Source organism: Eumetopias jubatus, unplaced genomic scaffold (genome assembly GCF_037043125.1).
Source record: "Eumetopias jubatus isolate StellerSeaLion01/CBP00866 unplaced genomic scaffold, mEumJub1_p1.0 scaffold_8, whole genome shotgun sequence".
Classification (NCBI taxonomy): domain Eukaryota; kingdom Metazoa; phylum Chordata; class Mammalia; order Carnivora; family Otariidae; genus Eumetopias; species Eumetopias jubatus.
Window position 1 is genome coordinate 29,710,057 of NW_028274814.1, and position 27,388 is coordinate 29,737,444.

General features: G+C 41.6%; 1 protein-coding gene across 1 annotated transcript; it reads right to left on the reverse strand.

The window, feature by feature from the left end:
- Nucleotides 1-27,388, reverse strand: RBM17 (RNA binding motif protein 17). The gene is made up of 12 exons (XM_028114692.2): nucleotides 27,236-27,388; nucleotides 20,174-20,311; nucleotides 16,323-16,439; nucleotides 13,382-13,548; nucleotides 11,483-11,580; nucleotides 8,303-8,359; nucleotides 6,973-7,114; nucleotides 4,881-5,032; nucleotides 3,679-3,752; nucleotides 2,747-2,845; nucleotides 1,537-1,609; nucleotides 1-1,404 (listed from the first exon to the last, which is right to left on the reverse strand). Exons 2-12 carry the CDS (start codon nucleotides 20,294-20,296, stop codon nucleotides 1,301-1,303), a joined length of 1,206 nt encoding a protein of 401 aa, XP_027970493.1. The 5' UTR covers nucleotides 20,297-20,311; nucleotides 27,236-27,388; the 3' UTR covers nucleotides 1-1,300.

The following is a 27,388-nucleotide window of genomic DNA, read 5'->3' on the forward strand; positions in this document are numbered from 1 at the left end:
GAAAATGTTATTCTTTTATTTATGTTAAATAAAAACATGAGAAAATCCTTTTGTAAAAAGGGTCAGAATATTCCTTGTCTCCAAACCATGGATGCAAAGAACTGTTGAGTGCTTTCTTCCCCCACAGGGTCATAACACACTTCCATGTGGTAATCACCTAGAGACAACATAGACGTGTGTGCTCTCCAGCTGCCACTCTGGGAAAGTCACACGCAGTACGTGGGCAAGCAAGGAACAGAACACAGGCACAGTATATTCTGGAAACACTTCCTGTGCTGGCAATGAACCTCAGTACCAAGTATTGTCATCTGGCTTTGTTTTTTGGGGGTTTTTCTTGTGGTCCTGCTACATTTTTAAGCCACACATACCACCACACTTCAATGGTACAATTTTTCACAATTCCAGAATTCTATCAACTGGCAGTACAGGTTAAGTAGCTTATGTGGAAACATTTTATAAATTTAAAAATTACATATGAGAACTAACACTACTGCGAATTTTGCCAGTAGAAACGTGACCCCCAAGGAGCCACAGTTTCCAAAATATTACCGGACACACGTTTACAATGTACCTGTGAATTCTAGAATCAACATGTCATTTGTATTTCAGAGACTATAGGTGAGTCTCTGAAAACAAGTGCTAGATCCATGGTTTTTACACCCATCTACCCCTACACCCACCACATATCCCACAGTCTAACTTCACCAAAGATGATTTATCCAAACAGTCATGGTAGGTTGGCAATTCTTCAACCTTAGCTCATGTCACAAAGAGTTTTCTATGACTGGAGTCAATAAGAACTTCTCTGTTAGAGAAAGCAAACATTTTCACCTTTGGCAGACTGCCAAGATGATGCTTTATTATAGAATTTATGAAGCTACAGTTTAGTAACTTGCAGGTTTTATTAAAATGAATCAAAAAGAAAGAAAAGCAAAGGATAACAATACAACCCCATATCCCAAAACTTTCTAGGTTTTTTAGTGCAAGAAATGCTGTATCACTGAAGCACTTGAGAATTATCATGAAATCCTAGCAAAAAATGTAATCACCTCAGAAGTGGTAATAAAAAAAGAGAAACAACCAGAGAGGCACACAGATTGTTTTTTTTTTTTTAAAGGATTTTTATACTATATTTAAAAAACCACAAAATAAAAAAGGGATCAATCAACATATATCTTAGAAGTCCTTCCAAGAGTCTCTGTACGCGGCAGCCACACAGGCCAGCTGACGTCTTTTCCTTCTCTGCTCAGCCTGCAGCTCATTTAAGGATTGGAGATGACTCGTGCTCTAGTTCTTAAAATCAGACTTGTTCCGCCAAATCCAAGACCCTGAACTTATCCAAATTGTAGAAACATGCTTTTACCACCCGTCCACCAAAATACCTCCCATTCAGATCAACAACGGCTAAAAGACAAACAGAAAGAGTATCAGTTAATACAGGTATCCTTTAAGGCATTACAAGAACATATTTTAACTGTAAGGATCAAGATCACAAATTCCACTTTTTTATTCTTTACATTTAGCTCTACCACTTACCTTTAATTGCTGATTCAACCCTCTCAAATTCTAAAAATATTCGTACTGCTTCATCATCAGGGGCACCAGGAATCTGGGAAAGAAACGGAAAGTGTCGTATGTGAAGTTATCAACTGAGATAGAGTTGAGTATGTTTTCTTCCTTAATTGATCTTTGTCACAGTAAGTATTGCAATGATCATCATATACAGACAAGTCAAATACTAAGGAAATAAGTACGATTTGTTTGTCATCAAAATTTGTTAATGTCTGGGGTTTTTTTTTTTGAATGTCTGTTTATGAGAGGCACCATGTTAGGTGCAGACAACACAGAGCTAACTAAGCTGGGCAGTCTTTGACCCTGAAGAGGTCCTATGCCAGCTGACACCTAAACAAATCATTATGCAGTCAACAAACAGAACATGGAATAGAAGAGAAGCACTAGTGGGATCAGAAATTTAAGATGAAGAGATCTGTGTTCTAACTGCCTCTCACATTCACTGAAATTCCTGTTGGGCTTTTCAAGCCCTGCATTAACATGGCCCAGGTAAGCACAGCGCCGCGTCCCCCCCCCCCCCCCCGCGTTCATTCCCAGCACACCCAACCATTCCACTCAGTAGCCCTCCTTAGTCTCCCAGAAGCTGTGACCCCATCAGGATACCTTTTCCTCCTATCTAAATCCTACCCATGCATTTCAAGTTCAGCCTACATCTGATATTGTTCACAAAGCTTGCTCTATTTTTAGTGATCGAACCCTTTTCTTGACTCCTGTATTTATAGTGAATACTACAGAGTCTAGCAACTGCACATTCCCTATTTTTACATGTGCTTGTTTTATTGTTTCTTCAACTTAAATATCACTGAGAGCGCAGACCACGTTTCCTGTCTCCCAAATGTATGTGGGAGGCACTAAATATACACTTGCCAAATGAAAGAAACCAAAGACATGTCCAACTAACTGAACTATTGAGCACATGACAGTGAGTCTTGAATCACCAAACTAAATGTCAATCATAAAATGAAACATTTTATTCCCCCACCAAATAAAATTTGAAGTCCTTCTTGTCTTTACGTTTAAAATTGTTATAACCAAGAGAAGTGTGACTAAGTAACATCTGTCACCTTTGGTGGTAAGAACACACTCACAGCACACTTATCTCTATTTGCAGAAAATGTTTGGTAATCTGTCAGTTACAACTTAGGTTACAAACATCAAAAGAAAACCCTCTTACTTCAAATATCACACATTTTCCAACTTTGCCATATTTTTCACACTCTTCCTTGGTTTCTGCTTCCAAGTCTTCATCTACCTCTCCTGCACCAACCATGTTCTATGAAAAAAAATGAAGAAGTTCAAGTATAATTTACAAATATACAAACAAGATGAGTAAGTAACTTTCTTTCATGATGGCAAATGTTCTCAATCCCAAACGACACAATGAAAATTTTCATCCTTATAGTACCCAAGAGTTGGTATTTCTTAACAAAATAAAAATATGTATTTATGGTTTTTAACATATTGAATTAAAGCAAATTATGACCTCACGGCACGTAACAGAGGACAGATGTACACTCTTATTCCATTTACTCATCTAATTGAAAAATAATTTTTTGAGCTTATGTTCTACTTCAAGTGTAAGTTGAAAAAAAGTGTCCTACACGGACAGATCCACAAGTTAAACATGGCTTGCTTTATTGCTCGAGGGAAAAAATAAGTATTTCAGGTGTGAATAATGAGCCTAAGTGCATGAATGCATTGATGTTGTAAAGTTAACAGGTGAAATCAATAAATCTTTTGAGAAACACTAAACATAAAAACACAAACACACACATTAAGCTTCACAGAGTGTCACAAGAGCATCTATGTAAGCACCAAAATACCTAAACTAAGCTCAACTTGTACTGACGTCAAATATTTTAGAGCAGTTACTCACTGTGGTCTTAAATATTATATTTAGCAAAAAAACACTAGTGAAAAAGAATCTAAAACATCAATCTTAGATGGAGTCTATCCAGAAAGATCATTTGCAAAGAGAATTATTTTCCATTTTCTTTAACTGTTACCATTATCAGTAGTGTTAAAAGCATGCAAAGATAGCTCAGGGTGGACTGACACGCAAAACTCAAGGTAGGAAAACCCAGTTTCTTCATTTCTGCTTCTTACCCTTAGGAGGACCACTTTGGTAGGACACTTAAGTATTTCAGTTAATGGATTTGAATCTGACTTCTTGGATGCATCTGTAGCAAAACATTTAAACGTAGGCGTGTTAGAACACCGAGTCCAAGTTACAACGACTAATTTAATTTCCACAGTACTTCCCACTATTTATGTCCTTAGAGTCATCTATAAGCATTTATGCAATCTGTCTCTGAGCAAAAATGTAGCCTTATCTGTGATGAAAATATCTGCTCTGCTTTGGTATAGGTTTTTACCATGATTCCTACAAGTTTTTAGCTTCCCTAATTACCTGCGATTTTTGCTTCGTTCACCTCCTCAGTTCACACAGTTGACAGAGCACAGACCACAAACCTTATAGGTCAGAGTACTGGCACATGCAGTGTGGCCAAAGGTCACTAGCCTAACGTAATAAGCAGTGAATTCGCCAGCCACTGGCTGACTAACTTCACATACCCCCCCAAATCAGGGCGACTGCTGATTTGGGGTTTTGGCCTGTCAGCCTGACCAGCTGCTTCCTCACGCTACGTGTTGACAGGGCTGCCAGCAAAGTTTTCTTCTTTCTTTAGGAAAGGGAGCTAAACTAAGATATTCAAAATAAACTCAATTCTGCTTAAAATGTGAAGCTATGTTTGTCTCATTCCAATACGCCCTCAGCACAGAAAAGAATAATCACATGAAAATAAAACACTAAGCAGGCAACATCTATCAAACAGACTGAAATAACATTAGATCTCACAGAGCAATCAATCTGTAAGAAAATGAGAAATCACTCTTAAAATGAAAGGGCAGGAAAAAGAAAAAAGTAAAGAACTCTTACAGGATGGAAATACACAGACACGATCATGGACACACTATACGTGGCTCTGTCTTTCGTGCTCTAAAAACCTAGCTATGACTTCACCAATTTAACAAGGTCTTTGCCTAGGAGAAATAGGCATGAAATCACTTCTCTGAGTGCTGTTTATTTTCTGCCAGTCTCTCGTCTTTTCTCCCATGAACCTTCCTATCTCTAGATCCGTTCTAAACAAATAGATGCGCCTCTGGAGTCTCTGTGTCCACAACACAGAACTGGAATGCATCATAATTCCAAGTTCTTGTTCTGCTGCAGAGAGGGCCGATCCTCTCACGCTGGACCACACCTCCCCCCTGCTCCCACCCTGGAAGGTCCGCTTGTGGAGGAGACCCACCTTTCTCTGTGGCATCACCCACAATGATCTTGCCTCCTCGCTTGCTTGTCTTCTCCACGGACAGTGCTGTGCTCAGGCCCTGCTCGTGCTTCCCCAGACCCTGGCCTTCCCGGAAGCCGTACTTCTGCATGATTTTATGTGCTACTGTGCCACTGGAAGGAAGGAAAAGAGAAGGAGCTCTTGGACTTGAAGTCCTCAGCTACAGCATAAGCCAATTTTATATCACAGCAATCGCCTTCTAAAAAGAGAAGTGTAAATCCCACATGGGCTTCGATGTGGTCACATATAATACCAACAGGCCATTCGCTAGAAGCTGTGGGGATGTTCAGGATGAAAAAAATGGAAAAAGCTAGTGCTGAAATCCCGGACATCCCGAGATTATCTCTGAGGCAAGGGAAATATCCGTTTCCTACAAAATTCTCCCAGTACCCCTGTTAGAAAACACTAGAAGTCTTGTGTGCACCGCTATACAGTTTACGACCGGGGTTCATTTCTGAGTGTGCCTGCCAAACGGCAAGCATACATTTCACGTTATGAAGAGAACCACATTTTTCTAAATAGTACAGGAGAGCTTCCGATGACAGTCTTTATAAACGAAAGAACTCTTAGAGACCATCCATTTAACAGACAGGAAAATCTTCCGAGGCCCAGATTAGCTGACCAGCTTAAGGCTGACTAGGAGCAAAGCAAGACACCCAACTCAGAAATTCTTTCATAGGTGCTAATGGTCAAGTCAAACTGGAACCTCCAACTCTTGATTCCTAGCCCATAGCTCTTTCCTTAGTACTTAGCGTTCAAACTGCACTTGGAGGTGCCTCACGGGCCTCTAGGGGGGCCCCCCAGCGACCACTGCTATTTAGGGCTTGAATCACAAAACGCTGCTTCAAGTAACAGTGCCAACTCCATCATTTTCCGTATGTAATTTCCTTACAAATTCCATTTGAACAAATCGACCTAGAGCAGAAAGGCCTGAAGATGGCTGAGCTACGCCACCCTCTACCTTCCTGGGGTATACGGTGAACATTTAATCCCTGTTCAAAAGGGAATTCAGCAGAACAAAAACCAGCTTCATGTCTGTCCACACTCCAGCACACAGTCTAGGGCAAGAGCGGACATGTTCTCTATCTATGCTGCTTGTGTGGTTTCTGGCACCAGAAAGGAGACTACTATGACCGAGGAGCTACATTTTAAATTGTATTCATCTTCAAGGAATTTACTAGCCAGCAATTACACCACAGAAAGCCGCACAGGTCAAGGAGAGGGATACCAACAAGGCCAGACACTGAACACCCTCTTGCAGGGCTGAAGCCCAGCCATGTGCTCCCACAAGGCTTCTCAGAATCAAAGCACATGCGCACAGGGGAGGGCAGAGCAGGGTCACAGGCAGAGTGTAGGCCTAGTGTAATGTCGCCCCACGGGATAGCTCCTCATAGGAGGAGACACACAGTCAATGCCGTAAAACATTCTTTAAACCAAAATGCAGGCTGAACCCAGTGGGGGTCAAAAAAAAAAAAAAACAGAAACAAAAACAAAAAACCACACAAATCCACAAGCCCCACCTGAAAGTCAACATTAAAACTGAATTTTATATGCTGGCAAACAAATTTCTAATTGGGAGTCAGAATGACTACGTGTTTTAAAGCCCAAGTGCAGAACCATGACCTTAAAGCAAATGGCTCATTTTATCAAGAAAAAAATGTCATTCACCCTTTGGACGTAGCCTTTGTCAGCTCTAATTCACATGAACTATTTTGTTTGCAAATGTTATGAAAATCAATGTAAATAATTATCAGAAACTGTTCCTACCTATAGACTATAACGTTCAGTATCTAAATCATTCAAAACTTACATCAGAAGGCTTTCTGTTTGGTAGAAAACCTAGCAGTGTCAGGCTGGAACGCCCTCCACATGACTCAAGCACTGATTCTTAAGAAGGACGCTTTGTAACTGAACACACCAAGTGTCTCCCCATAAACCCGAGAGTGCCCTCATTCCCCAACAAAAGCTGCATCGACTGACAAGGCCGGCCACACTTCACACCGAGTCTCGTCCTTCTTACACTTGCTGAGATGAGAGCACTCAGAACCATTACCCCATGTTGGCAAGGAAGGAGTTGCCAGGTCCAGTCGGAGATCTGGGTCTGTCTTGTTCCTCATATACTGGGGGAGGGATAGCAGCTTTGGAAGACTGGGAGCGAGGTCTTGAATCCTCTTCGTAAGGGAAATCTCTGGGTACTATTGGATAAAAATAAAACAGGTTTACCAAAGTACTACAAAAGAATTCTGAACTATATTTACACAGATCAGCTGCCTACAAGGAGTAAGAAAAAAAACAATCTTACAGCCACTACATGACGTTTTTAAAAATCAGAGGTAGAACGCTATTTTCCTGATTCCTGCTTTGCTACTCCTGTTTTTATCTCCTCGAATGTCTTTTTTTACATCTTACTGAAATGTTATTTACCCTTTAAAGTGCTCTTAAATGACAATCTGTGTCTAAAACTTTAAGACGTTCTCTATGTTCCAAGTAGGTCCAACTAACTCTCTTTTGATGCCCATAGCACTTTGTGTACCTGTCTTAAGATTCTAATCTTACTACCTCGTTAGCCTAGCAAACAATAAAGGTCTCTGAGATTAGGGACCATGTACCAGACCAGTGAACAGGGAAGCTTTTAAAAGATCTAGATGCTTGGGCCCCACTCCCAGAGACTTCTTTCAGGTGGGGCTTATGGTGTGTCAGGTGTTTTCACATAAAAGGTATTTCACAATATCTTTTGAATTATCTTCTTTAAAAAGATCACATAAAATGGGCAACAGGTTATCAAAAAGCACTAGGATGATTATATTTTCTTAGAACAATTTAGGTGTGGTCCAACGCAGCAGATACAAAAATGATCTAGATGCTGCAACAAAGTCCAATTCCAACCCAAATATTCTAGAATAGACCACTGGGAGAAGAAACAGTGGGTGAGCATGTTTTGGCAATCTAAGTAAAGATACACGACGTGTGTAAGGAAATAGAAACGAATTGCAGAAAAATCTAATTAAGGAAGGCACCGCCACCTTGTGGAAGGTCATGAATTTAACAGCTTCTAAACCACAGAGTATGAAAACTGTAAACTGAGCGACATTTGTTCCAACCTAACTCCAACTATGAAATGTTAGAGAAAATAAAACAAATTACTGAAAAGAAAAGAAAAGCATATCGCTGTATAAAATCCAAGCCTCAGCCTGGCGTGAAAACTTCTAAAGCACAGGAGTGAAGGGTGGTCTCCCACTTGGCCTCAGTGGGGGAGCAAGAGGCTGGGTTTTCGGGCCATGACGCTTTACATTCAGCACCGCTGGCTGACTCAAGCCAAGACTTCCCCTGCCTGGGCCCAAGATGTGGGTCAGAAGAAAAAAGGACAAGAAACAGATACGTACACTCTTTGTCTTTCTCTACAAGAGAAGTGGGTGGCGCGATGGCAGCTCCGCCCATACCTGCAAGACAGGAATGAATGCGCCGTTAGCGGAGAGGACACCCGGCGCCCCGTGCCCTGTGCTGTACTGTGCCCCTTCGCCCAGGGAGGGGGCAGGAAAATACCCGCCACCTCAACCTTCCTGCTAACACTTAGGAATGCATCTCTGAGTCTAGGATTAAAAACACAGAAAATGGGCAAAACAGAGGCAGACAAAATTATCTTTTTCATAGCAGGCAGTCAAGAGCCCCAGAATGCAGTTAATGAGCAAACTGCAAGGTGAAAGGACACAGCCCAGAGAGTGAGCAGTTACTTAGGAGGCAGTAATAGAACTCTCCTGAGAGTCTGTTGCCTGTGAGGAGTTTTCATACGTGTTATCTCATTCAGGTTCAATAAACCTCAGAAGGAGGTCTTACTGCTTCCATCTTTCAGAAGAGAAGAGGATCAGAGGAGTCAACGGGCAGCGAAAGGATAAAACCCAGCTGCCCACGGCACCATCGCTCGCGCCCACGATCCGCACACTCCTTTCCAGGGTGTAACCCCTGGACCTAAACGCCTATCTGGAAATGTGGGTACTTCTGGCCCCTGTGCTGCCGCCATTCCTGCTCCTGTTTCCTGGGCCATGACGACACAACCAACCAAAACAGACCCCACTTGCTACCCAGCAACCCGAGGGAGAACACACATGGAGGACATAAAGAATTTTTCATTAGACACAAGCCCTAACATATGTATTACAGCTTGATTGCCAATGAAACGATCAAAACAATAAAATGTAAATTAAAAAAAAACACACACACAAATGGATTACAGACCATGTTGCACCAGCATACATAAGGTTTCACAAAAGCAACTCCTCTAAAGCCGGTGTACGTGCATCACGATGAACACGGCCAGACTAAACATACTTACGGAGACATACGAACCTGAATAAAATTTATATTTCTCCTGAAATACCTATTATCGTTCCTTTTTTTAAACCTGGTCACTAAGACCTAGGTGATTACTGACTGATTCTGAAAAAAATCAGCTGAGTTTAGTATAAAGAATTCAGGTGATTACTGGAAATCTGCTACTAATCTGGTTAAAATATGAACATCGATCTGTTAACAGCAGCATGCAGAATGGATATAATGCCATTGTTTTCCTAATACTAGATTGTATGGCTCTTGTTAACGTTAAAAAAAAAAACGTCCTCAATATAAAAGCACAGCTCCTTATCCAAAGGGCAGCCAATCTGTAAGCTGGAAAGGTAAGACAAATATTCAACCTATACACTGGATTCTAAAACAAGTCAATTAACATTTGTTAAGTAGTAAGATAAAGGATATGGGATGTTTAACATAATGCCTGACATACAGAGCACACGCAAGTGTTAACTCTCCTCTCCGTTAGAAAGACAACGTAGCACCTGACAGTGCTCAGCACGTTTTTTTTTTTTTTTAAATTGAGGTATAACTGACATATGACATATTTGTTTCAGGTGTACAACATAGTGATATGCTATTTGTGTATACTGTGATCACCACAGTAAGTCTAGTTAACATCTATCATACAGTCATAAATTTTTCTTATAATGAGGACTTTGAAGATCTACTCTCTTAACTCTAAAATATGCAATATAGTTTTATCAACTACAACTATGTTGTACGCTACATCCTGATTTATTTTTTAACTGAAGTTTTGTACCTTTTCATCCCCTTTACCCATTTTGCCCACCTCCCACCCCCATCTCTAGCAACTGCCGATCTGTTCTCTCTGTATCTGTGAACTTGGTTTTTTGTTGTTGCCTATATTAAGTATCCTATAAATACATTTAATTCATATCTGCACTGAAAGATTAAGAGTTCTAAATTACTATAGACTTGTTCCTTTCCAACTCAATTAGTATTTTAAATTTTAAATTAAACCCTAAAGCAGCTTTGGCTGTACACTGGGGAAGACCAGGCTTGCCAAACTGCTAGTCATACAACTGAGTTCATGTATGTGGAAATATACTGCAGCTTTTTTTTTTTTAAAGATTTTACTTATTTATTTGACAGAGACACAGCGAGAGAGGCAACACAAGCAGGGGGAGTGGGAGAGGGAGAAACAGGCTTCCCGCCGAGCAGGGGGCCCGATGCAGGGCTCGATCCCAGGACCCTGGGACCATGACCTGAGCCGAAGGCAGATGCTTAACAACTGAGCCACCCAGGCACCCCTATACTGCAGCTTTATGGTAACATTATTCTTAGGTCTCATGTTAAAGATGACAATATAGGTTTTTGGGCATATGAAGATCTTGGATAAGCTGGACAGTGGACCTGTATCCATAAAGCACTTATTCCCTCTGTGCCTCAGATCTCTCACCTTTAAAATGGGGATAATCATAGCTCCTACTTTGAGTTGTGTGATGTAAAGTAGATAATCTATGAAAGTGCTTATTAGAACAGTAGCTGGTATCTAGTAGACAAGTAGAAGATTTAAATTTCTCACTTAAATAAATCTCAACCTGTCAACCAAACTGGTCAACTAAGCCAAAGAAATCCCAGCAATTAAAACACAATGAAGCTAATGTAAGAAGCATTCCATTCTCTCAAGAATGAACACTACTTAGCTATCTAGAGATCACGAAGAAGCCAGCTCTAACACAAGTACAATTCTGCTTGTGAAATTTTAGAGATGAAGGGGCCTTATGAAGTACCTGGCTCAAATTCTTGTCTCCCTGCTCTCCATAGACCCTGAAAGAAACCAATGTCCAGGGAAACTAAGGGATTTCCTCAAATTCATGCATGTTAGTGGCAAACACTGAGGAAACGAGTGCCTTGACTCTCTGGTCAGTGCTGAACAGATACGCAGCTGGCTACAGGGAAGAGGTGCTGGTCAATGTGCTGGTCCTGTGGGTAAGGAAACTGTGGTAGTAGGTATTTAAGGTATCCCCGAGGTCTCCAAGCAACACATGTGAGAAAGTGATCGCGAAGCGAAGGAGAATACGCGTGAAAACAGGATATACGTTAAAACTGTTACGCAAACATGGACTGCTGGGATTCCAGAGAGAAAATTACCCAAATCAACATCGACTGAACTATTTATCAAGGTGAACATGAAAAGCAAACAGGAGAATGTCACCGTGTTTGAAATGTGATATTTATGTTTCACGCCTTACTTCTTTTCCGCCTCTCTCGCTCGTAATCTTCATCTTCATCAGAATCTGGATCTGGTCTCCTCGAAAACCCACTAGCTTCATGTCTGTCCTTACGCCTCCTGTGATAACAGAGGAAGCAAATATTCATTACAGATGAACCAATTTAGAGATGTGAACCCAAGGATGTCACCTTGACTTGCTCTTGTCTAGAAAATATTCAAACCCTCTCTTTCCCACTAAACTATTAATTGGCAGGTGGGAGGGTGGGAGGGGGGCACATGGGCAAATAACTGGTTGAAGACTAAAGTAGCAAAATTAAGTGAGAAAAATCCAAAAGATAAACTGAACAAATTTAACAGGCACATGAATATAAGTAGCAAGAAAAAAGTTTCCTTGATGTTTACCTTTTTCAATTTTAAAGCATATCAACATAGATAATACTTTAATAATTGAGTCTCTAGAATGTGCTCTCACTTCATGAAATGATTCAATAAATAATGAGAAGTTATATAATATTTTATATAACTATTGAATAATTAACATTCAGTATTTTCAAAATAAGAAATACAAATAAATTCTTTTCACCCATACCTTTAAAAAATATAAATAAAAGATGTATATAAGCTTTTCAAAATTCCATCTGGCTCAAAATTAGTTAAACATTGTAAGTATTTTATTTTTTAAACTAAGCTCTACTGCCCAACATGGGGCTTGAACTCACGACCCTGCGACCAAGAGCCAGACAGGCACCCATAACATTTTAAGTATTTTAAATAGTTACGATTCTAGAAGAATAGGAAAAAACCCATTATTCAACTTCAGATTTTTAGGTTACTTCTCTAACAACTCATCCAAAATGTAGACTTCAAGTTTTCTGCATCTAGACATGAAATCTGTTCCTAGCATTTGTTTTCATGCTGGAACTTAACCACAGGCACACCTCTCGGAGATACTGCTGATTTGGTGCCAGACCACCACAGTAAAGCAAATATTGCAATAAAGAGAATCAAATGGAGTTTTCGGTTTCCCAGTGCATAGAAAAGATATGTCTACACTACACTGTAGTCTATTAAGTATGTAATAATAGCACTATGCCTTAAAAAAACCCAATGTATATACCTTAAAAATACTGCTAAAAAATGCTAACCATCCTCTGAGCTTTCAGCAAGTCATAATCACTGATGATAAATCACCAAAACAAATAATGAAAAAGTTTGAAATACTGGGAGAATTACCAAGTAATACAGAGACATGAGGAGAGCAAATGCTGTTAGAAAAACGGCACTGAGGAACACCTGGGTGGCTCAGTCGGTACAGCATCCAACTCTTGCTTTCAGTTCAGGTTGTGATCTCAGGGTCGTGAGATGGAGCCCTGTGTCAGGCTACACACTCAACATGGACTCTGCTTGAGGATCCTCTCCCTCTGCCCCTCCTCCCGCTTGCGCACGCACTCTCCCTCTCAAATAATCTTAAAAAAAAAAAGAAGAAGAAATGGTGCTGATAGACTTGCTCCATACAGAGCTGCCATGAACTTTGTTTTTAAAGATTTATTTATTTATTTGCGGGGGAGGAGGGAGAGAGAGAGAGAGAGACTCTCAAGCAGACTCCACGCTGGGTATGGACCTGAGGCAGGGTGAGATCATGACCTGAGCATAAAGCAAGAGTCGGATGTTCAACCAACTGAGCCACGCAGGCGCCCCACCACAAACTTTTAGTTTGTAAAAAATACTGCATCTGCAAAGCACAATAAAATGAGGTATGCCTGTACAAAATCTTAAAAACAGATTGATTCCTTCTGATGACTGCTTAATCAACCATGAAAACTAACTTCAGCCTTACAGACAGCACGAAGGTTCATTCAATAGTATCACAATGACTATTCCAAATGTAAAATAGCCTCGAATCCAAACAGAGCCTTACTTTTCTCTCTCTTCTATTTCTTTTTGTCTTTCCAGCTCCCGCTGTCTCTGTCGTTCCTCTCTTTGGCGCTTCACTACTTTCTCATAATCATTAGGAAACATGGGATCATATTCATCAGCTAATGGAATCAAAACTTCTCCTGCAGAAAATCCACTGGGAACAGGATCCTGAGGAAGGTAAAAATGCCAAACTATGTATCATCCTCATGTTTTAGAATTGTATTCGTAGAATTAAGGTCAAAGAATATGAGCATTAGAAGGGGCTCTGCAGACCATCTATCTGCCTCCTTTGTTTTATAGGCAAGGAAACAGAAGCCTAGGGAGGGTTACTGACCTGACATGGCCACACACTATGTAGCTATGGAGCAGCTGAACCAAGATTCACCTCTCAGTTCAGTATTAATTCCATAAATACCCTAGGGCATCTTCCTGGAATTCCTAAACAAGCTGCGACCACCTAAAATTTCAAGCAATAAATTTGACTATTCATAATAAACAGTGAATACCTCTGTTTTAATATGTCTCTATGAAAACTTAAAAATAAACAATCCATGAATAACAATCATTCTTGTGGTCATTTAACAGACTAATTTTGGATTCTGCTTACATGGAAACATGATATATTAAGACTTCACAATAAAGGCAGAAAGCATCCTCTCAGGCTGTTTGAAACCCTCTGGAATACACATCCCTTTCCAGGAAGGTTGCATTTCAGGAACCAAGTCTGGCACAGGTGGTTGTAACTCCCTTCACACCATCATTAGTTCTTTTAAGGTCCACTAAGATCAGATCAGGTTCAGATAACATTTTGCATTTTTCTGTACATTTAGAAACTGGGGCTACTCTTTGAGAGAAAAGAGGCAGCCTTAAAGAACTCAGAAAAACAAAGAGCAGACACAGCACAGCTGACCTGAAAATGGGGACCTAAACCTCCACACTTTCTTGTTAGTTTTCTTAGCATAACTCCCCCTTAGTATCTATACGAATGAGATGCCTTAGCTGGTCTCCACAGCTACCCCGAGCATGCACAGTTTGGGACCAGAGTCTCAGAGGGCCTGCTCTGCACCACCTCAAGAAGGACACTGTCCATACCAGCAAAGGCAGGACAGTTGTTTGTCGAATGTATTGTGTATCTGAACACAAGACTGACGTGATACAGAGAGCTTACGTTCAATGTCAATGGATCTAAATCCCACAATTCCTGCATTACACCGTTCCGTCTCATGTTCTGCATTGTAAAACAAACATTTCAATGCTTCTTTAGAACTGAAAATCAGGAAATATGATGTCCAATGAATATACGAAATTAGAAAGCTATAATCAGCTCCCAGGCCTGAACAGTGGAAAGTTTATACAAATCTATTTAAGGAAAGGTTCCCAAAGGGTAGTTATGAATTTGTATTCATATAAAAGACTTTTTAAAAACACAAAGGCACATGAACAAGATTTCCTTTCAGTTATTATTAAGACAGGAGAGAAACTAACAATCAGCTACTCAATTTACATAATACTATCACCACAGAGTTTCTGACAGAACCAACTGTCAATATCAAGGTTAATTCTTTGTCATTTCAAAATCTGAAAGTAAACAACTTTACCACATAAACCCTGCTGAGTGGAACAATGAGCCATCATCTGTAAATGCTATAAAGAGTAAAGCAATCTGTTCAATTTTAAAAAATTAAAATGTTAATACCCCAATGCTGGGGAGGGTGGGTAAAACTAAAACACTCATACATTGGGGGATATTGTAGAGTCAAGACACAGTAACAGAAGACAGTGAACCAGTTTTTGATTAGATGTGGTCAGGGAAAATTAGGTAGATAATCTGTGGGGAAAGAATGTTAAATGATGAAGAATCCCCAGAAACATCTCCACTGGGAGATGCCTTTCCTCCTTGACAGACCATCAGCCCGCAGGACCAATGGCAGTTCTTCTGGCCAAGAAATCTCAGAATAAAGGCAAGTGAGGGGAGCAGATTCCAACCCAGAACAGTTTTGACTGAAACTAAACAAAGAAGGGAGGGGGCATGCAGTTGGGACTGTGTCTCAGATTGATTTGGGTTCTTTCTGATAGGGGTGGGGGTGGGGGATGGGAAGAGGATCTTGCTAGAAACAGCAATAATAGCCTATTCTATTTATTAACCTTTTGGTCATTTTTCATCAAGCAATTTGTGTGCACGGTGCTGCTTAAACTCTTGCAGTCATATTACTTGACTGCCATCTGTAGAAGAAGGAACGTCACCTGAAGAATGGGTGTGATTTTAACCACAGTTTACGATGAGTTCATTTACCCCTCATTTTGTACCGTCTGAACTATGATTCTTAGTCTTCCTTGTCCAGCTCCTCCTCATCCTCACTAGGCCATTTACACAGCTGACCATGTCTCTTTGTTTTTAAGATGATGTAAAATCGCTGAGGTAATAAAGGTTAGGCTGGTAGAATTTAAACCTTTTCTCTACTTTCATCCACAATAAGACAATAAGCACTAATGTTCCTTATGACAGAAGTAATTAGAAACAACCCATACAACCAGCTGTAAGTGAACTAAATAAATTACAGTACACCCATTTGAGGAAGTACAGTGAACCCATTAAAATGATCATACAGTCCTGACTTTCTAACACAGACGGTGTGTTCTCACAACACATAAAGTGAGAAAAGCAAGTTAGAGAACAGAAGATAGAGGAGGCAGAGATGGAAAGATATTCCAAAATATAAAGTTTTTAACTTCTAGACAGTAGGACTGAAGTCCTACTGTTTTCCTTTCTGCATCTCTCCAGTTTCTGATTTTTCTATAATGCACTATTTTATTTTCAATACTAATTTTTACAATTCAGTTGAAAAGGACACTGGCTAGCCTACAGTGACCCACTGAGGGGACCTTGCTCTGAGGACACGTGCGTGAAACAGGAGAGCCCGTCAGGCGGGGCTGGGGCTCACCTTCAGGCCAGCTGCGACGTGCGGGGGGGTGTCCACGATCTGCCGGTCGTCTGAAGAGCCGCCTCGCTTTAGGTCGATTACTGGGGCAAGTACTGTACTCTGTTTTGTTCTCTGGCTCTAAAATCATGGAAAAACAAAAGAAGGACACTGAAGCTTCAAATTAAAACTCATACTGTTTATAACAAAGCTTCGTGGTCTCTGTAACAAACCTTTCAGATAGGAGAAAAACAATCTTAAAACAACAGCTTTCTAATTATTATCATTACCATATACCGGTTTCTGTAGTCTTTTCTTAACAACACAAATTTCCTCTATTTTTATAAAAGGTTTAAAGTAAGCTTGGTCTCTTTTATGTAAATTTGCATATAAAATAGTAAACGAGAAAAGCTCTAACACTGGTTTTCCCTCTGAGCACAGGAGGGCAAATCTGTAACAGCACAACACACTTGGATTAGTGGGAGTCTTTCACCAAGGAATAAGGTATGTTTTTATATCCTGAGCAAAAGATACTTGTGGATTAGGAGTTTTTCCCTCCCAGGAGAATCTAAACTCCTACCTCTTTTATTTTGACCCCAAAGAAAAACTTTAAACAGAGAACAGTACTCATTCACGAACCAGCCACCACTGTTCCCATGTTATCACATTTTCTTACCATACACTGTATTTTGCACTGAACCATCCAAAAGGAAGTTGGGAGACTCATGACACTTTCCCTTAACTTCCTAAAATTACGGACATTCTCTTACATAAGTGCAGTACTATTACCACACCTAATAAAATAAAAAAAATCCCCTGTTATCATTTCCTATCCAAGTCACACTCAGATTTTCTAAACTGTCCCCTAAAATGCTTAAATAGCTGATTTATTTTGAACCAGAATCATACCAAAGTCCCACAACGTGTTTGATTGTTAAAGCTCTCATTTTAGAAGAGACTCCTTTCCCTGCTGTCGTCACCATCATCACCAGAGCCACGTCTTTGTCTCCTTCTCCTTTTCCCGACACTTGTAAAACGCTGCACGTTCTAGACCCGTCTGGTAACTTCCTGGCGGTCTAGTTTCAGTTATTCCTCTATGCCCTGTAATTTCTGAAAACTGAGTGCCTCCCAGGTGCAGTGCTGTGCTCCGTTTGGCATCACCACTGCGGCACTCAGGGGCAGGCTGTCTGGCAGCAAGGCGAACGTCAGATGGGCAGGCCAGTGACCATCTGGTCTTGTGGTTACAAAGGTTTAATTCCCCCTTTGCAATTTAAAGTGTTATACGTTTTCATTGTTAGTACTACAAAAGGCTCAAAATAAACCCACCATCCCTCTTGAATTTAACAGTGCTTATAATGTTAAGGAAACAAATTTAATCCAATCATTAAATATACAAGCCACTAAGTGAATACCAAAGTTGAGAGGACAATGGGGAAGATTATCAGAATCATATATTTTTCTATTATTCCACAGATAAGACCACAGCTCCATCTTTCAGCTGTAGGTAAAGTTTTCTCTACCAAACACTTTTACAGGTTTGGTTAGGCCGACCTAGAACTGAGTAATTAATTAGTCAGTTAAACCTAAGAAAATCAATGCAATGTACCTTCACGTCCCTTCAAGAAAAACAAAATACTAACTTCACACAGCAATCTCAAAAAGGTATTAGAAAGTTAGCAGAAATGATTTCACAGGCCACTTTTTATTCTGACCTATCCTCTAAAAACCCATTTGAAACCTCAGGAGATGTCCTAGTAGCTGAAATTATTGTACTGAAGAAGTGAAAACCTGATAAACGTAAATTAAACAGACTGAAGCAGATACTAAAGAGGATGTCCAAGAGTCTACAGACTTCATAAAAAAGCCTATTTCCTTGCTTATCAGCATCTCACGCTTTTTCATGTGAGTAAAGTAATAGTACAGAAAAATCAGTACGTGATGAATAAATTTCATTTAACTTTTTAATGTATTTTTTTCAAAGGATCTGTTTTCTCAATCGTATTTTATATAAGCTAGTTTTTAACAGACAGGTTATTAAATATGCACTGACTGGATAGAGAAAGTGATCCTGAAGTTATACCGGGCAGGAAGAAACAAATTAGGATTTTTAAAATTTGGCTGCAAGTAATCCACGAAGCTGACAATATTTATGCTGGTAACTGAAGAATTAGCCCAGTTTTTAATCTGTATATATCTAGTATATTTTGACTTCTGCTCTTCTGCTTTGTTATCTCCCATTGACCTAAGATTGTCCACTAATCACATCCACTTAAAGTCCAACTGAACTGATGTTATTAAGTGTGAGACTGCTCCTTACAGCCAGAGCCATTTTACAAAAGGGAATGTTAGGCCTTGAAGAATAATACATAAAATGGTACTGGTATGGGAATATAAAACCTTATTCCCAGATCTCATGTGCAAAGTAAAAGTGACATGAAATTCAAAAAGATTTTAAAAACTAACCAATTTTTAAAAATTAAAAGGAAAAACAAGACTTGTTTTGCTAATCTTCCCTTCAAGTGGGGTGAAAGCTTGTTTTAAAACAACAAAATTCTCTTTAAAAATACTGGCATAAAAAAAATTTAAATCTCATCATGATGAATTTGAAAAAGACAAAAACCCTGATCAACAGAACTGACAAGACAAACTAAAATTTTCAGACACTGTTGTTTTACCTGTGGGTATACTAATCCTAAAAACCTTTTATAGCACTGAGCACTCACATGTAAGCACTTCAACAGAAGCACCAATTGAGGAGGTAGTACAGGAAAAGAAAAATAATTCCAACTTTAAAAAAATGTTTTTGATGTAAAATTCCAAACACAAAATGTAAAGAGAACAGATTCATGAATCCTTAAATCTCTATGACCCAGCGTCACCAGCTTCCAACTCACGGGCAACTGTGTTCTGTGTGCCTCCTCACCTCCTCTGCCCCATAATGGATTATTTTAAAGCAAATCCCCTAAATTCAAACATTTTATCAGTAAATATTTCAATATATCTCTAAGGCAGGTTTTCTTAACTTGTTTCATTATTGCTTTCCCCTCAAGAAACTTTTTAATACATTCCCTGGCCCCCCCACCCCATAAAACTTTACCACAGATATACTACATATCTGTTTATGTACCTAACAGTATCTTGCACCACACATAAAAAGAGCACAGTTTTCACCCAGGTAGGACAATATTTGCCCCATTTAGGGGGATATAGCCTCCACTGGGTTATACGCTCTAAAATATACGGGCCCTTAAAACAAGCAAACCAGATACCATTCTCATTCCTACAAGTATTTGACAGTAGCATTTTACATCAAATATTCAGTGGACAACTATGCCCTTAATGTCTTGTATGTTGTTCAATTTCAACAACGTCCCCGGTGCCCAGCATGTATACAACAGGAACAAAACCAATTACTCCCAGACTACATATGCCCGACACATTCAGAACCAATCTGAGCCCTCACTAAGGCATACAAATTATTAATTCCTGCCGAGCCTCACTACTCCACGTGCTGCTTCTAAACCCCTACAACGAACAGCAGACTCCAGGCCCCAGCCCAGGAATATGGCTAACAAAGCAACATTCCAACCAAATCCTCGGCCAATCTCACACATACTAAAAAGCCTGTAAACCAGCGTCACTGCTGGAAACGGACAGTCCTGCTTTTTCTTCCTTCTGATTCCCTGCAATAGTTCAATTCCCAGGACTCACCTTAACCTCCTTACTTCTCTCCACGCAGAGCCTCTCCCCCTATACATGCTTAACCCTACATACTGGATAAACAGGCAGAAGAGCAAGCTGAAACCAAAGCGCTCGGACCCCTCACGCGGAGCCTGCTTTGTAGATTTCCACTTCCACACATGGGCTCACCTTACCTTGGCTTGTGTGAGAGCTGCCTTCTTGACCTGAAGCTGAGACTGCAGAAGTTTGAAGTTTTTGGACCAGCCTTCTGTTTTTGAATCACTGGTCTCTACTCCCAGGTCATCATACAGGGACATCTTTCCAATTTAATGCTGAAAGGCAAGGGGGATGGGGTTTAAAGAATACAAAACACAGGAAGGATTTCACATCTTTTCGTGTTAAAATAACTCAGTATCATGGAATTTTAGAGGTGAAAGGTATTGGAAGAGATCACCTCGTCCAGGAAGCTTCAGCAACAGGAGCTAAGGTGCCCGATACTGCCAATCAGTGCCCTAACACATGACACTAGATCCGCATATTGGTTTACAAATAAACTTGCAGTATTAATTTTTCTACCTATAAGATCATGTGGCCAAGTAATTCATGAGTGAAATCATTCTGTGCTATTGCATATAATGATTAATAATTACATATTGTCAATTATATGTATCCAATTTTTCTTTTTAAAGATTTTATTTATTTCTTTGACAGAGACAGAGAAAGAGAGAGACAGAGAGGGAACACAAGCAGGGGGAGTGGGAGAGGGAGAAGCAGGCTCCCCACCAAGCAGGGAGCCCAATGCGGGGCTCCATTCCATGACCTTGGGATCATGACCTGAGCCGAGGGCAGACACTTAATGACTGAACCACCCAGGCGCCCCTACATGTATCCAATTTTTTAAAAATTCTTTTTTGTCTCAACAACAAAAAGTAGAAACTACAACAACCCCTTAGTACCAGGTTGATTTAGCACTATTAGCTACCTTTTATAAAAGAAGAAATCTAAACATATGCCTAGAGATTAAAAAACAAAGCATATCATGGATGCTGTATTTTAATAAATTATGATTATTGAGAGCAGAGAGGCAGATCATAAACATCCTGACTTCTTCATATTCCATCAAGTTGAAATTTGTAATCTCTAATAACATCAATTACAAAGATAATCAGTAATCTACATGTAAATGATCAATACATAATATCCTCGCAGAACAGAGAACACAAGACAACAACAAAAACAGCAAGAGTTCACACTTAGGAAGCCGTATCAAGCCAGGCTGGTAGTACATGCAGTATCTGCTGGAGAGCCTACTAGAGGCTACCATTAAAGCTCAGCCTGCTACAGAACTGGGACTTTAGGAGATAAATCTGCCCAAGGTCGTGGTGGGAAGACCCATTTCCAACCTAGTAATGGGAACAACACAACCCTTTACACTAAATCCCTACTGTCACCTTCTTATTTGCTTTTTAAGATTTTATTTATATTAAGATTTTATTTATTTGAGAGAAAGAAAGAATGAGAGAGCGAGCACGAGAGGGAGGACGGTCAGAAGGAGAAGCAGGCTCCCAGCCCGATGTGGGACTCAGGCTCCCCTGAGCAGGGAGCCTGATGTGGGACTCGATCCCGGGACTCCAGGATCATGACCTGAGTCCAAGGCAGTCGCTTAACCGACTCGGCCACCCAGGTGCCCCTAACTGTCACCTTTTTAAAAACTCAACATTCTGGGTGAGACCACAACAGAGACCCTTCCCAAAATTAAAAAAAAAAAAAATCAATCTCTTTCTCAAATGGAAAGAGGAAAAAAAAAATTGAAATCCCCAAATTGCAAAATATTTAGCATAGGTAGTTTCTGACTTATGGACACATTCCAAAAAAATCTGTCAGTTCCCAGGTCCAGACAGCATTCTACCATAGGAACTGTGTTAAACAAATCCTGTTTCGCCTGTGTTGTCTCTCAGGAAGAGAAGGTAATATAGACGAGAAGGAAAATATTTTAACCCCCCCCCCCAACCCCGGCTGTGTCTGACTCAGGGCAAAAACTTCTCTCTGGTATATGCTTACTTCTCCGCCCTTCTAGGTTTGGTATTCTAAGACCCCGCCACCACAACATCCTGGCTGACCCTGGTTCACTCTGTGTGGGGTGGGTACCACCCCACGTCCCCCCTCCCCACCCCCACCCCCGGGAGGGCTGGTCTGGGTCTGAGCAGGGCAGTTCTCAGCCTGGCAGTCAGAGCCCCACGCAACTGTTGCTGCTTTTCTGTTTCTTCTACCCTTAATATTCCAGCCCTCAGATTACCTAAAAGCTCTCAGGTTTGATTTCTAAATGAAAGGCCCCCAAGGCAGTACAGACACAGGGAAAATAAAGGAGAGCCCAGGGTAGTGGTGGCTGACTGCTCTAATGAATCACCTAAAAATCGAGGAATGCTCGCATGTTCTCCTCAGTAAGGCTTCTGTGACAACTCACCAGCTCAGCTGATAGCATGAACAAAGAATTTCCTAGACAGCATATCCAACAGGGAAATAAATGCCCACTGCCTGCAGGGCCAAAGTGAACATTTTATTCAGGAACTTGGCGGCCCATTGTCACATTAAGCTCAAGTCACCGAGGCAATAAAGAAACAGTAAGGAAAGCCCCTGGTGTCCACTTCAGAACCTGTTTTAATCCACACTATGGTAAACCCCACGAAAACCTAAATCCAGTTTGCTGAGTTCACTGCGCTCTCCCCAGACTAGGATTACGTCTGACCCAGAGCTGAACAGGAAGGTAGGCCAACTGCAAGGTTAATGCTCTATTTGCAAACCCCTCCCAAGCCATCTTTTCAGAGACTTCTGGCCAATGATGAGTGCCCAGAAGGAAGAGCAATGTACCAGAGAGCTTCAGAGGCTTTCATGCACCTTCCTCAGAGCCCACATGGTATTCAAAACTAACCGTTCTTATCTAAATACCTATCCTTAAACTTTAAATTTCATGGAAGAACTCAGCAACAGCAAAGGAAAACAATGCTGAATGTCCAGCTTACTACCGAAAACGCCCATGCACCTCTCACCTAACCTAGTTTAACTGTACAGGCTCTCTTCATTCAACTAGTCACTAAACCAAAGCCTAGTTAAACTATGGGTTCATTTGTTTTTCTTCATTCTCATAAAGGCAAGGGAAGACTAACACATTCTGGAAAGTAAATATAAACAATGAAGCTTTCTAGGACATTATAAACAAATTTAATACTTATTTGCAAATTTGTTTGTAACCCAAACTCTACTTCTCCCAGTACCTCTTCATAAGAAACTTAAGAACCTCACCAAAAATGGCATTTACAAATACGTTGGTGCCAATGGAAATAGGCTAACCAAACACCCACTGAACTATGAAGGAAAAAGATTAGCTTATCCACCTGTGCATCTCCAATTTCTGGCACAGGGTAGGAATTTAATAAACAAACATTTGCTGAGATATTAATAATTAAGTCTGTGTAGCCACAGGAATCAGCAGAGACATGACACAATCCTGAGGTTCCACTAGAAAGTTAAAGACAGGCGAAAGGTTCTGGAGATAGATGGTACTAACGGTTATACAATGTGTATGTATTTACTGCCCTGTGGTCCCACGCACTTTAAAATGGTTCAAATCCCAGGTTGTGTGTTCCGTACATTTACCACACACAAACAGAAAATACTTAAAAGAGGGAGGGAGAAGCAGCACCTGAGGAACAGGCTGCTGTCTAATTAACACTAGTACATTTCCCTACCAGGAAGAGTAAACTTTCATGGAAATATTTTCCCAAATTTGGGGGTTAAAAGAAAGTCAAACAGTATAGAGGATCTCTTCCTCCACCAGAGTTCTTCTGTCCAAAAATCCAGTATTTAGCAAAGATTTCATGGCTGAATTAATGAGGTCCCATGGGGCCATACTTCCAATGATTCCATTTCCAAATCGAAGATGGTCTGTTGACAATTCCATTTGATTTGCCCCCTCTCCTAGTTTCGAAAATCACTACGCAGCGAAATCTTACGTTCATTTAAACCACCGTTTCTGTTCTCAAAACCTTTGAAAACACACTTCAAATATTAGAAACTGATGTCATTTCACCAGCATCTGCTGGTTTTCTGTGACACAGAGCTTATAGATCAGATCTGCCCCTCACAGTAAATGAGGAAGAGCTTTCTTCACTTTTCTCGCTTGAACGGACGTTGAATTCACAGAACTGGATTAATCACAGCAATGACACACTCATTATCCATCCACACATGTATGGCCTGCTTTTAATTACTGTAATGCTACAGCACCAGTGAATTTACCCCAAGAGTCAGAATCTGGACAAAAGAACCACATTAAATCCCGATACCCACCCCCTCCCCATCCCATTCATGTGATTTCCCCAGCCCAGGGGTGGGCAGCACCCTGAATTCCACTCCCATTAATTCCTTACTATCCTCCTTTTATATAACGTGATTTCCTCAAAAGGTGTGCACATTTTGATTTTAGCTGTTTGAAGCACTTCTAATATACCAGAGTCGATTCATTCATTCTCCCCACTGCAGTCACTGAAATGTAACAAGCATTGACAAGACTGCCATGAACTTAACCTAATTACTGCTGAGATGTTACTTAGATGACAGAACACATTTATTTCATGAAGTCTAGTGGCAGGTAATAAAAACTAGCGCTAACATCTGGATACACTTTAGGTCAGGGTCAAATACAAACACAGACATGTGGCTTTTAGAACTTTAAAATACCTGCTCTTTCTGTTTTTTATGGTAACACCAGACTTTGATCAACACATCTTTTATGTATGCGCCATTTTTGTTCTTAAGAAACACAGTCAACACGGTCTGCCAGAAGAATGATGACTTGTTAAAATTCTAAGCTGGCAAAGTATTTTTTTAAGCATGCAACTAGTAGAGAAAGAACATGGAACGAGTCTTCTCAGAAGCAGCCCACTTCTCTCATTTCTCAAGTGCATCTATGAAGCCTTCAGCGACTGCCACCCCCACATAAAACTCTCCATCCTCAACTTGTTTCCCCCGAACAAACTCAGAGCAACTTCTTCTACAGGTTACGGTGCCTCCTGGTTGACACGCTTGTCTCTTCCTCTGTTACAAGCCCCTTAAAGGTAAGGGCGGATTTTGTCTTCATCCAGCTGAACACCATGCTATGAACACTGTAAGCGCTTCATATTTTCTAAATGTTATCAAGTGCACCTACTTAAATCACATTATGAAACAATAAGATCTTCAGATCTGCTTTTAAGGACACAACTTATTGTAAATGGTATTTGACATAAGTGTGCTAAATTTTAAGTTGTACACCATCATAATGGGCAAAAAACCACCACCACCATACAACTAACAATGAGTCAAAGTCTGAGTTCTGAGCACCTAAAGAAGCAGCATGGTAAGAAACTTTTTTTAAAAATCACTAAATAGATACTCATGTATCCTAAAGCAAAAATGAAGCCTAAAGAACATGGAAAGTATATACAGACAGAAAGGAAGGAACTATGAGGGCGGTGCATGTTGATGTTCACAAAAAATACAGGTAATAAGCAATAAAAGGCATCTGCCCCATGTAAAATTGACAACGACTTTTTAAAGAATGAAAACATTTTTTTTCCTGTATCTCCGCCGGTCACATCCCTTCTTAGGCGGGGGTGTACTGTCACGAAGTCCAGAAAAGTCACCTGGAATGTGGGTGGATAACAAACGTCCTTCACTGTTCACTGCTATGACAAGACTTGAGGGATTGCTAGCCCTGGATGTTCCCTGAAGGTAATTTAAAACAAACCAGGTAAAAAAGAAATCCATTCTGTACACTCACAGTTGGGAATACACCAACAATTCCCCTCAAATTCTTATTTTCCATAAAGGCTATCTTTAGTTATTACAGAACTCCACCATCACAACAGCTTTCCACTGATAACACGTCTATCACACCTTGCTACATTCTTGTCTCACGAACCTACTCGTTCGAGGCTGTAGAGCAGGTAGCACGTCTCCTAATAAAATTCCAAAACACATCCTCTGCTTACGTTACTAATGCCTTACCCCCAATTCCTCAAATATCTCTCTTACAGTAAAAATGGCGGTGGCCTTTATCCCCTAAACGTGTGGAAACTGAGGCGCATCCTTTAAAAACCCCACCTGTTGCCAGGAGACACAGTGCTCACCGGAGTATACGCAGAAGTCTGCCCTTCTCCAGGACAGCTATTTTCCATCGCTGGCTTGGCTCCAGCACTAAGGACCTTCAGCGTCCCTCCTTTACTGCCTTCTCAAAGAGCCTTCTCGAGCTCACCCGACCCCCCGCCTCTCAAAACTACCCTACCTGCCGTTTCCAGAATGCACTATGGTGCTTCTCGTCTGCTACCTTTGCACTTCTTTCCTCAGCAGGGAGCCTCCCGCCGCCCGCCCCCGCACACCTAACACAACACCTCCCAGACTCAGTTAGAAGCATCACCCCCTCTGGGAAGCCTCTGGATCAACCCAGGGATGGGTAATTTTTAATGCCTGTTTCCCTAGAGACCAAACTCCCTGAGCAGGGACCCAATCTTACTTATTTATTCCGCGTCTGCTGCCCAGGACACACGGTCTGGGAGGGGAAACGCTCCGGGAACATGTTTGGTGACCGAGCATCAGCGCTACAACACCGCCCGCCAAGGACGGGGACCGAGGTGACGCCGGAGTTCTGCCTCCCATCACCTGTCTAGGGACCTGCGCCTTTCGGAGACGTCGACATCCGGAGTCCCCCGTCCCGCGGCCCGGGAAGGAAGTGACTTGCCTCCTCTCCGCTCCCCGGGCCCAGGAGGGGGGGGCACAGGGGTGCTGGGCCACAGGTGACACAAACCTGGCTACCAGCGTCTAGGGACGGAGCAACTTTTTCAAAACAGGACCGACGGGGAGGGGAAAAGAAAAAAACACCACAACGTGCCCGGGTCCAAGAGAGGAAACACACAGACGGGAAAGGGAAGAATAGGAAGAAGACAGGAAGAACTCGAGGGCCCGGTGACCCGAGGCAAATAAAGGAAGGCGGCGGCGGGCGCGAGGGGAAACACGGCGGGTCGCCCGCAGCCGGGGCCGCGGGCCCGCAGCCCGGGGGCCGAGGGCGTCGGCGGCTCGGGGGGGCCGGCCCGGGACCTCTCGCCCCCCCTCGCGGCGCGGCCTAAAGCCGCGGCCTCGCGTCCAGCGCCGCCCGGGGAGGCGCTCCCGCCCCGGCTCCCCGCCAGGCCGCCCGTCCGGACGCCGCCTCGGGCGCCACTTACCCGGCCCCCCCGGCCGACTCTCCCCATGGGCCGCGGCGGCGCACCGGGGCCGAGGCGCCGCGGAGAGGGCGGGCTGGGCGTACTCAGCGTAAGCCCGCGACCGCAAGACCTGAACCGGCGCCAACCCCTACGCCGAGTCCGCAGGGCGCGCGG